Source organism: Hoplias malabaricus, chromosome 3 (assembly GCF_029633855.1).
Source record: "Hoplias malabaricus isolate fHopMal1 chromosome 3, fHopMal1.hap1, whole genome shotgun sequence".
NCBI lineage: Eukaryota > Metazoa > Chordata > Actinopteri > Characiformes > Erythrinidae > Hoplias > Hoplias malabaricus.
Genome location: NC_089802.1, coordinates 69400662 through 69418968, shown reverse-complemented (window position 1 = coordinate 69418968; position 18307 = coordinate 69400662). Strand labels below are relative to the sequence as shown.

At 40.5% G+C, this 18307-nt stretch overlaps 1 protein-coding gene across 2 annotated transcripts in view; it reads right to left on the bottom strand.

Moving 5' to 3' along the window:
- agap1 (ArfGAP with GTPase domain, ankyrin repeat and PH domain 1) overlaps positions 1-18079 on the bottom strand; it is a 167313-nt gene extending 149234 nt beyond the window's left edge. For both annotated transcript variants that reach the window (XM_066663040.1, XM_066663041.1), the window contains exon 1: positions 16293-18079. In XM_066663040.1, coding sequence (XP_066519137.1) covers positions 16293-16455 — 163 coding nt within the window. In that variant the 5' untranslated portion in view covers positions 16456-18079. The remainder of the gene's footprint in view (positions 1-16292) is intronic.
- Positions 18080-18307: the final 228 nt, after the last annotated feature.

The following is an 18307-nucleotide window of genomic DNA, read 5'->3' as shown; positions in this document are numbered from 1 at the left end:
CTGGTTCCATCTCTTCCCTAGGTTAGTGATGCACACACTCTCTGACATAAATATGCCTTAAAAGAAAACGTGAGTTATCAGAGTAAGCCTCTTCTCCGCTGCTCCGTGGTTAAGATCTGCTGTTCACCAGTTCACCATAGGTGCTTTTGGCACAGAACATCGGTCAGCCCTATACACAGCAAGCTGTGACAAAATGCACCTTGTAAGCGGATAGTGTTTTGTAAATTAATATCGCTAATTATCTCCATAGATTCACAGATAAACTGGTTAGTTATGTTAAGAATAAAGGCTGACATTTACAGCTATTTGAGAATCTGACTGGATGCCAGTTAACACCTGACCGCACAGTGCGACACCATGTTTTCTGTCTAAACATGGTCCCTAACACCCATTTCCTAAAACAGTAGACGGCATAAACATTTGGGTTTTTGGTTTTACCCAACTTAACCCCTGTATATAACAAATGCTCAACTGAATTTTTAGTTACTGTTCGTTATGATTAGGTCTGGACAATAATTCAATATCAATATATATCACAAAATAAAACTGACTGTCGTCAGTTCAGCACTCAATTTAAAATTTAGTTAAAAAATATTAATATTGACAACGCCAATACACAATCCATCCCGGTCCAAACCCACTGCTCAGTATGGCCAATTTAATAATTTCACAGCCAGATTTAGTGATTTTCCAGACCTTCTGCTGAGTTAATTTAAATAAATAAATAAATAAATACAACTTTTAAAAATAAACAGACGACTAGTACCAAATCTATTGACCTTCTGTACAAATCTTAGCTACACCTTATAGTAGATTATCGCCAGTAGCACAACTCGTTACAAAACACCTGTTCTGACCGTGGGCGGGAGACACGGCTCTCTTCGCGTCTCCTGTGCTCCCAGAGACATCTTTTTTTAAGTAAAAGCACTTCAAAACACTTAAGCCAAAATACAACGTTAGTCACAACTCAATGATACAATACTGTTAATCTATTGTTAGGTCCTTGCTGCTTAGCAGCAGTCCTTAAAACAGTACCTCCTCTGTCAAACAGGAAGACTCCTCCTCAGAATCTCCAGTAAGAACGACAGCGGTTGTAAATTACTCAAAGTTATAAGACAAAAAAGTGCATAAAGTGCAGAATCATCTTAAACATATATAAGCTCTTTTTCTAATAAAACAGGTTCTCAATCAGACCTTTTTGTTTTTGGGGGGGCGTTTTTTTTTTTTTTGTGTATATAAGTGTTTAAAAATAAGAATCCTACATTATATATGAGTCCTACATATATAAAAAAAATCTGCGTAAAAGACAAATCAGCAATAACCTCTACGATTACAATGAGAAGACCAATATGCCAATCAAAACCTAATAAGCATCTTAAAAACAGTCTGATTAAATCAAACAGGACTTTGTATCTGGGCTGGGTAAAAACGCTAAAGTCTAAAATAGCACACAGAAACATTAGGGGCTTTTCTGAGCTGTGCAGAAGAATCAAGGGTCTGTGTGTGTGTGTGTGTGTGTGTGAGAGAGAGAGAGAGAGAGAGTGTGTGTGAGAACCCACTTTCCCCAGGAGGCGGCAAAGCCAGCTGTAATTTAGAGTGTAATTCAATTGCATACTGTATTTTAGGTCACAAAGTTTAATCTGTGTGCACTCAGACTCTCAGCTCCATCCTCCAAAAAGCTTCTCAAGACGATCCTCCTAGAAAACAGTGTTCCTCTCTTCTCTCCCTCCCCCCTAACTGATTCCAGCACTCAAATCTCTTTTCCCTTCTTCTTTTCAAAGAGAGGCCACAATGTGAATGAGTGTTCCATTTCAGAGTTAGAGAAAGAAAGAGACACAGAGAGAGAGAGCGAGAGAGAGAGAGACAGACAATGCAAGAGAAGGATTTATTATGCAAGGCCTCAACCTAGCCCCTATTCTTCACTCCTCTCTCTCTCACACACACTCCTCTCTCAGCCAGCTGTGAGTCTATTCAGTTCCCCAACAACAAAGCTCAGGGGAACAAACAGAGCTGGATAAAAAAATAAAGGGAGGGGGATCCCAGCTCTATGGTCGTCACAGAAAAAAAATGCTTCCTCTCCTTTCTTCCTTCCACCAGCTCGTTGACAGAACAGAGGGAGGAAGAGAGCAAAGTTCTGTTCTCCTCACACCAAGAAACGCTGAGTCGAGAGGTCACATGGGCTAGTGAGGGAGTGGAACGTGGCGGGACGGCACGAATGAGAGCGGGAGTGTGAGAGAAAAGGAAAGAGAGGAAATAAGAAAGGAGCGTGGGGGCTTGAAAATGTGGAATGTAAGGGATATGAGTGATGTTTACATGCTTTATATGGCATGAGTGGGCGAGTGAGAGTGTGAGAGAGAGAGAAAATGTTCACATTAGGCCTGTGCCTTATATCGTTCACGATAATATTGTCATAAAAAAAATTTTAAATCGATATCGCAATAAACTTGACATTGAGACTTGTTTATTTAGTGACTCAGCACAGCAACTATTCTGTGTTTGTTTTGTTATTTACTGTGAAGTTTTAAATTAACTTTTTCTATAATTGTTTACTTTTGCTGTTTAGATGCACACACGAGTTTTCTGCACTTTGGTTGTGTGGTAGATTTATATGCTACATTACTGTTTTATACAAAACCAGAACCTTGGGAAGTTACAGTTTACAAAATAAGCAAGTGTTTTTTCATATCACCAAGAATATCGTTATCACCAAAATACCCTGAAATATCGTGATGTTATTTTAGGGCCATATCGCCCACCCCTAGTTCACATCTAAGGAACCATGATATTATATTGTTACAATTAATTGCAATTCTGGGCAGCACGGTGGCGCAGCAGATAGTGTCGCAGTCACACAGCTCCAGGGGCCTGGAGGTTGTGGGTTCGATTCCCGCTCCGGGTGACTGTCTGTGAGGAGTTGGTGTGTTCTCCCCGTGTCCGCGTGGGTTTCCTCCGGGTGCTCCGGTTTCCTCCCACAGTCCAAAAACACACGTTGGTAGGTGGATTGGCGACTCAAAAGTGTCCGTAGGTGTGAGTGTGTGAGTGAATGTATGTGCGTGTCTGTGTTGCCCATGAAGGACTGGCGCCCCCTCCAGGGTGTATTCCCGCCTCTGGACCCACCGCGACCCTGAACTGGATAAGCGCTTACAGATAATGAATGAATGAATGAATTGCAATTCTGATATAGTTAAAGTACATTAAACTTAAGGACAATCCAATAAATACTGACTACCATTTTAAATTTCCATATGAACAAGGCAGTTTTTGAATGCTGCTGCGGCATTCATTAGATATAAAAAGTACATTAACAAACAAAGAGTAGCTAAAATGTTAAAAACGCTTATGTCGTTTGTGCCAAGACTGACCATTCTGAACAACAAAACTTATAAGAGTGAGAGGCAGTCATTAGTCACACTTCACTGTAACTCTGACACTAAGCACTTATCGATCTGAAGTGCACTTTGAATGAGCTCAGATGCTTACTCTGAAAAAACAGTGAATACAACAAGACTGGGAACCTCAAGCATGTTTTATTTATACAGAGTAGTAGAAGACACAATAGTGTGTGTGTGCCGTGTACGTCCTCTGGCAGCAGACTTAAACAAGCAGGGAGATAAATTATTCATTTGACCAATTATTGAATATTATTTTGTATTTTTTTATTTTTTTTTCACTGAATTGATTTCTGTTTTGGAGCATGAAATATTTAAATGTGAATTCATTCACTCGAAAAAACTCTGAGGTGTGATTTCACTTAAGACACTTATTATTATCTGAACTACATATATATTTGAGATCTACACACAGAGTAAATATGGATGTAGTCTAATAGACCAAACCTCTGCCTATCATCAAAGATCCTGGGTCATGTTGTCCCTTAAACTGCTTTAGAACCACATACTTTGACCAGAAAGGGCCATGTACTGACATGCAGTCTGTTTTTGAGTGATGTGTAGGGGCAGGTTGTCCTTAAAATGTGGTTACAAGAAACAACTTCCTTTATAGCTTTTAAAAATGTGGTGCTACATGTGTGTTATTAGTGTTTTTTTTAATCCTCTACCTATATACATAACAATTTTTTTAAATAAATAAAAAAAATACAAACACACGATCCAATAAAAGTTTAAAAATGGAAAAAAAGAGGGGAAAATAAAATAGAATTAATAATAGAAAAAAAACTAATTCTTTTTTTATACATAAGGAAATGCTTATAATTTGCTGGATTCTTTTAGAACTAAATTGCTCAGTATCATATTGACGCAGCTAAATTACATTATTAGACAATTCTGAGGAATAACAAGTACATAAATAAATAGCTGAAGCAAACACTAAAAATAATTTCCAGTGCTGGTACACCACTGACACTGCAACTTCATCCAAGATGAGGCTTAATTCATGTCCGGGAAGCTTGATTAGTTAGTGGGCTCATTTGAATACTGCAGCATTCTATGAGCCAAAACTGAAATAGCAAAAATTTTAAAAAAGTGTGTGACATATTCAAATAGTGTGTGTGCAGTTCTAGTGACATCAATGTCAACCTGAAGGACAGCTCACTGCATGCATTATTCACAAAAGCAGCATCTCCCTTTAATCTTTCCACACGTCTGCTTGTCTGCACGTCTGCAGGTCAAGAGCACCGCTGCGGTGAGTTGACTGCCAGGCGTACAGTTTGATTGATGCAGAGGAGGTTTGGGCCACAGCGACATCAGCAATTGTAGCATCACAGATCAAAGCAGAACGCAGCAGTGAGAGGTGTGCTCGCTGGGAGTGACTGACAGCGCACACACACACACATATATACATACACACACACACACACACACACAACTGGATGACTAAGGCCAGAACAGAGCAATGATGTCATCCTGCGTCACTAGGCCAGACGACCCCTCTGCTGCAAAACTGAGTCACTATCGTTCCGGAGAGATTCGCATAAAAATCACTGGCTCAAACAGCAGAGCTTGCTGGCTAAATATTACTGAGAGAGAGTTGGAGGAAGAAAGAGAGAGAGAGAGAGAGAGAGAAACAGAGAGAGAGAGAGAGACAGAGACAGAGAGAGAGAGAGAGAGAGAGAGAGAGACAGAGAGAGACAGAGAGAGAGAGAGAGAGACAGAGAGAGAGAGAGAGAGACAGAGAGAGAGAGAGAGAGAGACAGAGAGAGAGACAGAAACAGAGAGAGACAAAGAGAGAGAGATTTACAAACAGGGAGCTGGATTTGGACAGTATTTTTAACTAGAAAAGTCAAAGAATGACTGTGTAAAGAGCTCAGCAAACTGCACCAACTAGCCAAACCCCAGCACAACCTAACAATCTCTCTGTGCCTAATAATGAAACAAGAGCAGGGTTTATTTCCCTTTATTTGAACTGAAGTGGGGAAAATAAAAAAACTCAGTCAAACGGTTCTATAAACAGAACCATCCGTAGTTGAAATCCAGTCAGCATATAAACACTAGTACATCTCAAGCCTGATTTATCCTGCCACTGTAATAGATCAAATAAAGTCAGATAGCTCAGACTGAAAAGGAATCCCTACAACCACAAAAAAAAAGTCATGCTCCAAAAACCTCAATTTTCATGTGCATTTCCTGCAACCAAAGATATAACCAATTATGTCTCAGCACATTTCAGCTGAATGTCTAAGGAGGCAGCAATTAAGATCTGGCAAAGATTCAGCCATTCTTGTTGACATAAGCTAAACAATGTTTTCACCAGCCCATTCCATCTGCAACGTTTCGAAAAAAGCGTGCATGTATGTGTATTTTATTGTATGTATAGAAGAAACAAGATTTCTTACTTTATACCACACACAAAATCTGGGAAACTATATATTTCATTTTCAGATGTGTTTATTTTTCTGAAGATATTCCTAAAGTGATAAAAATGTTGAAAGGAAAAAAACTGAAGCTCATAAAAATTGTTAACAATAGGGAAAACCAAGATCTAAACAGTACTTAAAGCTTTGAGAATGAGGAGAAAGCAAATCTTGCATTAGATCTGAAAGAATTCACGATGCTAAGGCCCATTCCTCCTCTCAGAAGACAACTTAAATGATGTGGGAGTGAAAATACTGCGACCAACTCCTAAGATTAACACTGGACTTAAAGCAACACTATGTAAGATTTGGTATTTTTGTCCATGGGCTCCCCCTACAATTGTAGAGTGTTATACATATTTCCAGCACAGTTTTAAAAACAAGTTACAATTATCTGGTCTCTCATTCAGTCATGTTCTCTTTTACACTTCTTCCACAGTTGTTAGTGCATATGGCTTGTGTGCTGAAGTTTTACAGAGATCTTGACAGGTTTCCTACCCTCCTACATAATTTTCAATATCTAGTTTCTGCAGTGCTGCGCCAGGAAAATCAACGGTATAGGTGCAGATTTCCCTATTACAGGTCACTACATCATCACAATTATTTAAAGGTTGTAATTTTAAGATAAAAATATTACATAGTGTTGCTTTAAGGTATAGATAGGTAAAGATAATATCTCTGCAAATGTATTTGAATAATAAAAGCTACACTTATTACCTTACAACGAATAAGGAATTGCTTCTATTAAGCAGCAATTTTGACTAGAAATTAAATAAATTATTAAGATAAACTGTTTCTGATTTTTGAACAATATCGTACGGAGGAAACCTGCATGAACAAATTCTGGTGGATGGTTCTTATTTGACATCGGGAATCCCATGAAGATTGAATGGAACATAAATATGAATTAATCATACCAACACACTTAGGCTTACAACCGATATAAAATATATTAAATATTATCCTCTTATATGTAATCTCTTCACAGGGAGCTGTGATACAGTTTTCCCAGACAGTAGGTAACTGGGTCTTGAGTACAGCACCTCTATATCACTGCAGCACTGCTGCATGCGAATCTCACCTCAATTAATCTTAGATTGAGGCTTAAAGGGATGATGAAAAGAGAGGTAAAAGCATGGATAAAGCATTTGGCCCAGTTCCCAGTCAGCAGCAACGACCTAGAACAGCTACAGCCTGCCGCCAGCCAAGTCCACAGGGGTTAATTAGCCTAGTGATGCCAACCTAGCCAGCGCTACCGCCATAGTAACCTTAGCACACCTGAGCGCATTCTCCCCAGTGGATGCATGTGCGCTCTTCTGTCCTCTCAGTGGCAGCTTGTCCACATTAAACAGCTTAAATAGAAATTCTATATTCCAATGCCAGGGGAGCGAGTCTACAGCTGCCAAAACAACGATGCTGGTTTGCCAAGGTCGGCCCTGCATCTCTAACTACAGATGAGGCAGATTAGAGCAGGATTTTGCTTAACGTTACATTATTTATTTTCATTCTAGCAGCATGGCGTAGCTCAGCCGACAAGCCGCTCAAAATATCTGCTGCGGAAAGATGCAGGCCACCTCAATACGTAATACTCATTCCAACAACAGTGCAAGGTGATTCCAGAGATTTCCCTACCTAGCTTTTCTTTTTTTTCCCCCCCGATTCAGAATTATTATTATGGGCAAGCATGAAGGAAGAAACCACGAACATTTCCAAGTAACCATTGCCAAGGACTAAAAGGAGAAATAAGGTCAGGCATATTGGGCTATTAATCCACACTAGTTGTTCTCAGAACTGGGTCACTGCATATGGGTTATAAATGTCTCAGGCTTGTGAGGTGTAGTAGCATACATTAATTACTGTGTTAACACGTTAGTGGGGGTAGCTGCTGGCAGATGGTGACCCGAAATAAGAAGAGGCTTCTAGAGGAAAGTGCCATTGATTTTTTTTTTCTTTCCCTTTTTTTTAAAAAAAAAAAGAAAAAGTCCAGATGGGAAGACTACCTCCTATTGATGCATTTCTTTCATTCCCAATAGTAATTCAGCCTGTCACGCGTGCCATTGGGCGACAAAGCATAGCTATACCAATGATTAACCCAGTGTGTAATATGGAAACTGGGCCGAGCTAACTCTTTTTGAGTGTACATTGAACTTTGTTGACAGACACAAGTTAGCCTTCTGAGATCAGGTTCTTGCCCAATAGACTATGGTCTTGAATACAAAAACTAGCACTTTAATCCACAATTCTCTGCAATAATGGCTCACTAGTATTGGTCTTACTTCTACCAGTGTGTTGCAATTGCTTCAATTTTAGTGGTTGCCCAAAATTGGCCCCACAAGCTTTTTTAAGACTCTATGGAAATCTAGGTTGTACGCTGCAAATGATGCAATTAAAAAAAATTTGAAACAATCATGCAACAACCATAGTGTGTGGTCTTTCAGAAGTGTTTATTTACACTAAAAACAGAGAAATTGTCCAGTATTGTAGTGAATCAAACTGCTAGCAGTGAAGCTGAACAAGGCTACATCCACCCCAATGAATGTACCCTTACAAGAGAATTTCACTGTCAATATGTATTACATAAGCATCACACAAAGCTCAAACAACTGTATGATCACCTTAAACGTATTAGTTTAACATAGATACACAACTGTTTTCTTTGTAACTGTAATTAAAAAAAAAAGCTTAAGGGAAATTCCACAAAAAAGTGCAGAGAAAAAAAAAGAAGAAGAAAAAAAAACATAACTGAACTTCACAGCTGACTAGTAGTTGGTCAAGTCTAATTCCCTATTCCCCTTCTTAGGTGTGGCTGCTATGGAAAGCTTGAAATTCATGTACGTATCCAACCAAACCTAAAGGATACTGAAAATCTAAGAGCAGCAACTGCATAATCAGCCTCTCAATAACTTGAATCTGATTAACTACATCTCAGAAGCTGCTTGGGCCATAATCTTGTTGTAGTGTAATCAGAGCTAATGATGGACACAGCCCCCCTTCGTCTCCTGCCCCACAAGACCTATGTAAATGCTCCCGACAAGCAACATATTGATCGTGAGTGACACAGCTAGAAGGAGAAAGAGTGTCTCCAGTCGCTGAGACAACTAAACCGCAAGGCCCGACAGCAGCTGGAAGACTTCTGCTAGGTTAGCGGCAGAGTGATCAATGCAAAGGAAGTGACATCACGCCTCTTGGGACTGCCGTGGGGGGATGCATAGTGGCGAACAGCAGGAAGGCTATTTTTTACCTCTTTTTTTTTTTACAAGTCGGTGCTCGGCTATTGTTTCGTTTAGTGTCGTGTCTGACTCTCATGTCCTGCCTCACCATGTAGTAAGGCAACAGGAACATGGAGAAGGGCTAAGATATCCCCTGCCTTTTGCAGCTGTATACCACAGCTGGTGTGGTCCCAGCTCCCCTAAATTTCCTTAAAAGCAGCGATATGATCCCAATATGATCCCACAGAGGAGCTTTTCCTCCTTTTGTAATGCTGTAAATTAGAATCGTTAGGGATGACCAAGGCCGCAGTGGTGTCTGTCTGCAGCTGTTCCAATACTGCTGCAAGCAAGTTCACCCACAACCGCAGCGGCCCATGTTGGAAACGACGCTCTAAATCACTCACTCCTAGCAGAAGGCACATCAGAACTGGCTGGAGCAACATCTGTGGAAGGAAAACAGCACATAACCAAATTCCCATTGAAAAAGACAAAAAAGGTTAAAAACCCACAAAAATAAACTTACATGCGAGTTATGAGTGTACACCTGACACAAAAGCCTATGGCAGTCAACGCAAAAGTAGCAGTATCTGTAAGGATGATCTACTGCTGTGACACAGAGTAGGAGTCAGACACACAACAGCAAGCCAAGGTCACAACAAAGGACTTTGTCTGGAAGCATGACATCACCAGTGTCACCATTTCAGAATTACCGCAATGGCATTTTCTTACAATAACACTGAAAAATGAAATGACACAGTGAGCTAAGGCAGCCTAAACAGCAGATTCACTGATAACATCTCTTAACAAACACTCACAGTTAAGTCAAATAAAAGTCACAGACTTTGACACCAGTCAGATGACCTGCTATATCTTTTCAAGGGGCCCTGTGTTTCTGGAAGCTATGGCTCAAACTGCTGCTCAAGTGTCTCCAGCTACCAATAAAGGTTACAAAAGAGCAGACTGAATGACAGTAGAAGCAGTGGCCTGAAAGCTGCCCGACATTAGGCTGGTCAGTGCTCATTATTTTTCAGTAAGACTGGGAGTGGGAAACAATGAAGCCTATGTAGCTTGTAAGCAATGTGGACTGTGGAGCGCGGAGACTAAAAACTGTAGACCCACAGTGAATTTCCTTGTGAAACTGGACCAACAGGTGAATCCTCTCCTTTCTAATCAGACAATTTCAACCGACAGCTCACTGCAGCCACAAATGTCTCTTTTAATCAGATAAACACTATTCACACCTTATACTTCCTGTGGGTGTCAAATAACTGATGGGAACTAGGTTACACAAAGAGCTTATGCTCCAAAGCTGGACACTTTTCAATTCTTCTCTGAGGGTGAAAAACAAGAACCTTACACTTTGACATGCTAAACAGAAAATACTAAAGATGGCGTGGGTATAGATCCAATGTCAGCAGAAAACACTGGATCCAGTATCAAAAGGAGACTGTAAGGAAAATGTAGCCTTTAATACACAGTAAAAAGAATCCCATAAAAATAGGACGTAAAAATAACAGCATATTAACTCTTAAAATACAGACATTTTCACAGTGTAGCACTAATCCAGGTTGTGGACCTGTCGTTTACGTCAATGTTTTAATATTTGTACCGTAAAAGTAGTAAAGTTGTATTGCACCATTTCTAATAAATAAATAAATAAAATAAATCAATAAAAATAATAAAAATACATGTTTTTTGAAGTCAGATGTTATGTGAGATGATGTAAAATGATCATGTATCAAGGTGGAGTCTTAGGACAGAGTATATATGTACCATGTAAAACCATACCTAGCAACGGGTGGCCAAGGTTTCAATAGCTAATTAGCAGAGTACCTCAGTGCACATTATATAACCAGTCATCGCATATATTAGCTGTCAGAGAACCACAGATTCGATTAAGAGCCTAAAAGGCAGAAGAACAAATACGCAAAGCAGAATGATGGTGTGATTTCACTTCTGTTTTTTTCTGTTATCTGGGAAAGAACAAATCACTATTCAGCTCAAGCTGGGAACTCTTGGTCTCTCACCACCCACACACAGAACATCCAGCACAGCTAGGCTGGGAGAGTGAGAAAAGGACAGAGAAGGAAGGAGCCACTTTGCCAGTTCTCCATATTCTTCCCAGCTTTGTCTGAAGCACTATTTATTGCTTTTTTCAGCTTATAAAAAACTGAACGAGTTCAGCTTATCTCCCTTGAGTCAAAGGATCACCACTCCTACAGAAACCTTCTCTCTAAGTACTAACAAAGATCTGGATCTTATAACTAAAATGGAGCTGTTAGCTGCTTTAATCACCAACCTTATTGTGTGTGTACACAGAGCTCCTTAATGCAATCATTTTGGGCACAGTGCAGTCTTGTTAATCCCTGAACCCGGTCTAGACTTAGCAGGCTCTTTGGCATATGGACCCCCATATGTGTCCCCCTTCACTCATTTGGCCTTAGCCTCCACTCTCAATAGCTGTGCTTGAGGGCTTCTTAATTAAATATAAACAGATATATGGTCTCTCTGCTGCAGCTCCTCTAGCTTACAATGCAATTTTAGCAGAACACTGACCACAAGGCTGAACCTCCAGGGTATAACAAAAAGAAAAGCAATTTTAAGATATAAAAAAATAAAGCCAGAACCTAAGGAGTGACAAGCAGGATGCAGGCAGTCAGAAGTAATTTTAAAGAGAGAGTTATGACAGTGCGGCTGTGTTGTGTAGGGAACGCTGTGTGACGCATCCCTGCCCGGATATGCTTAACGAACCACATGGACGGCTGCTGACTGCCTTTCTGTAATGGTGCCCTCCGGGCAGGCGAAGTGGGAGGGGCTGCATCTTCACTCTGCATCCCCATCTGTATGACGCTACTGCGGATTTGGGGACACCTAGCACTTTGCCATACCCAAGTCACGCCGACCCTTGGATCTACAAAATGATTAGCAGCTCGGCAGCTTGACAGGCCACCTCTAAATAATCCCAGCGATGGCAGGGCTTAAGTAGAGGCTTTGCATCTGAATTGGAGTGACTCACAGTTTATATGCTACCCTTCTGCAGGAACAGCCAGTTCTCTTATTTCATGTCCATTTCAGGGGAGCAAAAATTAATGTGTATTCATTAAACTGAATACAAACCATTGTGAATGTGGATTTTTTTTCTTGCTGTTTCTTCATTTACTTAAAAAATATATATATAATTTTCATAATTTATATACACTTTGTACGCACACAGCCAGTACGGCTTCTGTCCTTTCATTACATCCTGAGAAGTAACTGTATGTGGCACAGAGAGGTTTCAATAGCAAAGACATACAAAAGCCAAAGAGGGAAATGCATGCTATGCAAATTGAAGATGGCATTTCATGACAGCACAACAATGAGGCACAACTGAAATTAAAGTAAACTAATACACCCGAGGTCCAATATGTTTTCTGCTCCAGCTAGCACTGAATAAGTTTAACTAAATAGATTGTAAATGGGAAATGCCAGCAACACGCTGGAAAACATAACATCTCATGAAGGTGATTAGAATAACATTTCAGTGGTTTAAAGTACAGTCTAGTTAAATTAATGTCATGCTGATGTAGCAGTCCCTAAATGAAACGGTAAAGCTTTAGACTAATCCCATCCAGCATAAAACTTACTTGCAGAATGTTAAATCTTTTTAGGATGCCTTTGTTATAGTGAAGGTTCATGTTTATCATTTCAAATCTCTAAAATATGTAGCTATAAAATCACAAATGTCATTCGTGCTACACATAAACATAGTAGCAATTAATACATAAACATTTAGCCAGTGATAGATGTTGTCCAGCCACTGAGGAGGGACATGCCTCTTTCAGAAACATATAAACAAAGACAAAAATGGTATACAGTCGGGTGAGAGTTTATTAGAATGGAAAGAACTAGAATGGAGTGAGTTATTAGACAAGAAATCTGCCACTAAAATGAAGAATAATATAAAAATATGTCTTGCTTAATTTACTTCATTAAATATTTATAGGCTTACTTTTTAACAACAGTAATTTCTTGTATATCATTTTTAATGGCTTATAATACATTTAATGGAGATAAATATAACTGATAAAAACAAAAGCAGTTTATTAATGCAGAGGTAAACTGCGAAGTGAATGTTTCTTATGATACTTTTATGTGTTTTTTAAATGAAAGAAGATTATAATTTGGCTATCCACTTGGCCATTTGTTCAAACTGAATATATATATATATATATATATATATATATATATATATATATAAAATATAGATATTTTTAGCGTTTAAAGACAATGAACAAGTGCAGGGAGCAACTGCTGGGCATCCTTTGTCCAGTTTAATTAGACAAAATGCAACACTGATAAACAATATCTGTTAGTTTTTGAGAGTATTGTCAAATGTGGGATCACTGGTGTTTACAGGTTCCCACATATCAGAACTCAGAAAAACTAAATGTTTATTCAAATAATGTGATGATATTTTTTACCACATCGCCTTCCCTGCTGTTAGATTTGTGGACATCAAACCAGACTAGTGCTAGTTAGGATAAACAGGAAGAACATTGCAGCAAGAAGCGTAAACTTGCCCTGTCATCTCTGGCTTCAATGAGCTTGAGAAGGATGAAGGGCAGATAGGAGAAGATTGCATCTGCTGGGCCAGGTGGTAAACTGCAGGATGCCCTTACACTGATCGCCTGGGCTCAATAATGCTGAAAAAGTAAAAATCCTCCACTAATCCAAGGGATCTGATTTATGTTGATTTTGAGGGGGGGGGGGTCCTTTTTAATACGATCCTTTTTTACCATACGCTCTTACCATGTGGCCACTGCATGCGAGGCAACCTCACAAGGCACCCTAAGTCCTAATACCCTGTTGATACCAGGGCGTATATAATAAATTCAGCATTTTCCAGCTATGATATGAACTTGCACAAAGACTAGTTCACTGCACAAGGCTATAGTTTATATGCTAATAAATGCCCTTTACACAGCTTCACTGAGATGCAGGTCTTGAAGTTCACAGAAATGCTTTGCATACAAAAGGCTGCATCCTACATGCATAGGTTTTAAAGAGGCCGGCCGTGGTAAGGGTCGGTCTGCAAGCCTCCAAAGTAAGCAGACCACAGAAGGAGAGTGAATCAGCAGGGAACAATGGGCACACTGCACAAAGTCAGATCACTCTAATATATGAAGACAGACGCACTCCTGACATCAGCATCCCGGGACAGAGCAAAGCCTGGCAAGGTTGCATAATCACTAAAACCAGTTTAAAAGCATCTCCTGCTTCAACGCAGCAATAAGCCGATTGCATAATTCCTCTTCTTCCATCCACTTTGCTTTCCCTCTCATCTCATTTAATACTTTATTTTCAGTCTTTTGCCTCCCATCCCCTGCATCTACATGTCACACAAATCTTTCAGCCATCATAAAAAGCAATACATATTTCTCTGTCATTCTTTATCCACCCGTCGTTTTTGCTCAGACTTCTCTCTCTGTGTCTCAGTGACTGAACGTCATTCAATCCAAATCGTTCCATTTGAAGTCCCACAATTCTTGTGGGTCAGAGATCAGAGGGTGTGTCCGGTATCAGTTTTCAACTGGGACTTGCCATCTGTCAAAGCTAGTGGTCACAGAGGAGTCTTTCAAAGTGCCATAAACTGTACACATGGTCTCCAATTTTCAGTGAAATATTCATTGCTCTTTAAACGTGCACACATCATAAGAAAGTTGTAACTGCTTCTTATTATAATCATCATTATTATGAGTCTTTTACACATATTTTGCACGGTTGTTTTATTCTAAAAGAAGAGGCTGGATAAAGCTTCGTGCATAAAAAATGAATTAAGACTGATTTCAATCAATAAAACAACAAACATTTCAAGTAAACTTCAGGAAGAACATAATGAAATCCAAGACATGTCTATGATATTATAACCTATTAGGTTATAGCTGTTCACCAGAGACTGATGACGAATCTGTAACTTTACCTACACTCATTGTTCCGCTGAGGAGATACGAATTCAGCAGAAAAACACTGCAAACGGCACGAGTGCTGGCTGAGCTCGGGCCTGTTTGAAAAAGGGGGTGTGGTGGTTGTGACAGGTTGTCTCTGTCAGGACTGATCCTTGTACATGCCTGAGCAGGCCAAGTCCCATTCCCCATTCCCCACAGACTACCATACCTACACTTTCACAGAGGTCAAATGCTCACCCACCAAGCTCTGGCATGAGGTCTGAAAATGACCACCCACCAACTAAGCGAGGATTAATGAATGAAATGAACGCAAAAGAGCTGACACGTTTCAGTAATGCATGCTGACACAAGCATGCTCCTAAGAAGAGGTAAAAACAAAAGCATGTATCACAAAGTACACAAACCTTATTTATTAACCAATTTTTGGCTTACTACATCATTTGAACACATAAGCTGTCCTCCATACTGTGTGAAAAATGTCATGATGAACGGACCAATAGAAATGCTCCAAAATTACTTGGAATTCAATATTTTTATATTGACATCCATTGAAAGTGAAGAGGGTTTTCTTCTCCAGTAAAGTTACTTTTTTGGGGATGCCTGACTCTGGGTAGAATACTGAAGTGCATCACGCCAGACCAGAAGACATGCCACATCTGGTTTATATAATCAACAAAGCTAATCTTACAACAGATTTTATCTTGCAGGTGTGTGTTGGGAAGGTGAGAAATTGAATAATCAGTAATGGTCATATGATAGCCCCTGTTCTCTCATCAGTCTGCCTCCCTCTGATGCCAACTGGAGAGGTTCAATTCGTATAAAATACGTGAATAGCTCTGTGAGATAATTTTACAGAACAAGTGCTGTGAGCAGACCATATTAGCTTTTACAAAGAGGAAACAAGTAACCAAAGCCTTCGGGAAACAATAAATTTGACTATGAATCATATTAGGAAGTACATGTTTGTGGCATCAAGCATTTAAAACTCTGGTCACCAACCCTCCTTGTGCATATGTACTTTACAGCAGAGCTTAGCTCCAACCTGTACGTTAATTACTCCACTTACCTAATACTAATAGTAATGCATGCGATCCAGCCAATCAATGATTACTGAAAGGTTTATCTGCTTTATCCAGGTGTGGTCTGAAGTTCACTATAAATGAAGGTAGATTTTTTTAGGACCAGTGTTGTTGACCTGTGAGATCTAGACTGACTTCCCATCCTCAAACTGCCATTAACAGTTTGGCAGAAAAAGAAAGTCCACCACCATTGATTAGTGTAGTGTATGTGGTTTTGGACAAAGCCATAAAGTTTCTGTTGTCTCACCTTCGATGGCAATGACATGCTCCCGAATCTGGTTCTGCAGCAGAGGCTCATCCACTCGCTCCAGCAGCTCGTAGATGGAGTAGATGTTGGGATGGACGGACTCAAACCTCTGGATCTCAGCCCTAATAGCTGCTGAATTCGCAAGATGCTGCTGGTAATTCATCTCGCCAAACGTGCTCCTTCACTCGGCGACTGGAAGTTGATACGTTTACCTGCGGCTTGATTTGGGACAGATTCCTGCAGAAACTAAGTCATTCCAAGCGTAATGGTCTGTCACTGTCAATAACAGTATCCGGAGGTGGTGGTTTTAATGACAAATGAGTTCGCTAGCTAGTGTTTGTTTCTCATTCGAGCAAAAGAATATAACGAAGTGCCCTCGTGTCGGCTTACACACGGGCTTCCCGACGAGATGGTGCGTTAGAAGCGTCTCCACACAGCGCAGCCCCGAGCAGGAGACCGGACGGCGGAGAGAGGATATGAGCTCTCCCGGTGGAGTGAAACCTCGGCTGTGGGACACAGTGAGCTAGACACCGCTTCCCCATATCCTCCACTCCGCCTCCGGAGCAGGGACAAAACACAAAAAACCCAAAAACCGCGAGTATGGAAACTACAGCGCCCGCAAATCACCGAGTATTTGTCATAACTAGCCAACAGTGCACAGTGATGGGAAGTTCGATTCAGTTTACCAACTCGACTCTTTCGAACGGAGCTTCAGTGACGTACTGTCCGATTCTGTTCACAGAATCGACTCTTTCCAAACGGATTCACAACGGTCTGATTCAGGTGTTCACTGAGGTCAACTTCATTCTCTGCTTCTCCATATCAATACAATCACATTCAGTTCCACGAGTCCAATATTCGACGCTTAAACTGAGAGCACCAATTCAGAGTCTGTTTGTTGTACGTGAATGGTAACAGACCATTCTAATCGCACCGCAAGTCTTTAGAAGGGATAATATACACATACCATACATGAATCAGTATTACCAATTCTTAAGTTGGTAAATTAAACCTAATTACAAAGCTTGTAATTACAAAAATGTCAGTGGCACACCATCTCCAAGATCAAAGCATCAAATCCGAAAAAAGTCACATGTCCTTCTTTATATAAAAAAAAGTTAAGCTTAATTTATAGAAAATGCTTGCATATAAATATTAATGGGCAAAATCACTGTAAAGTATTGCCCCTAATGGTTCAGTTTTAATAGCCTATAACACACTGCGCACAAAATAACAATTTAGTTCGAATCGAATCTTTTGCTCTGAATCGTCTCGAGATATTTATGGAAAGGAATCGGTTCAAAGAAGGATTCGTTCCCGAGTCGCTAACAGGCGAGCTAGCTAAGTTAGGAGCGCAGATAAGAACAGAACAGGCCTTTCAAGCGCACAGTTTACGGAAAAAACAACACAAACGACTGGCTACAGACCTAGGAAAGGCTCTCAGTGTATTGCTCTAGCTCAAAAGGCGAATAAAGTACTGCGAAAAATAAGCGAAACAGCCCTGGAAAGGGTAGAGAAGTAGCTCGGCTCTCTCTCCCTCTCTCCCTCTGTCTGTCGCTAGCGGGCTTAGCCACACTCCACTCACTCTCTCTGTGTTGTTCACGTTAGCGCCTTCCGACCGAGAACAACAGCTGAAAAACAGTTTCTCCAACGGCGACAGGAAACCGATAGAAACCGGGCTGTATATCCCTACGGTCGCCGCTGTCTTCTCGTTATTTCTGGGTCCGAGCGCTGCTGTTTTTGTCTTTATTTGAGGGTCCGGGCGCGCTCCACTCCAGCCGTGTCCTTCTCTCACATCAGTGCGCGTGCTCGAGGCTCGGGACGCTTCCCTGCTGGATGAAAAAAAAAACCGTGGCCGGCGGAGGCTGCGCGAGCACTGCGCAGTGCGTTCCGCGCGCACACAGCAACAAAGGAGGCGCGCTCCCGAAACAGAGAGGCTCCTTTAATGTCAGAGACACATTTATGCCAGTGTTTCATAATGCTAGGTCAAGAAACGCCTGTTTCAGGCATTTGGA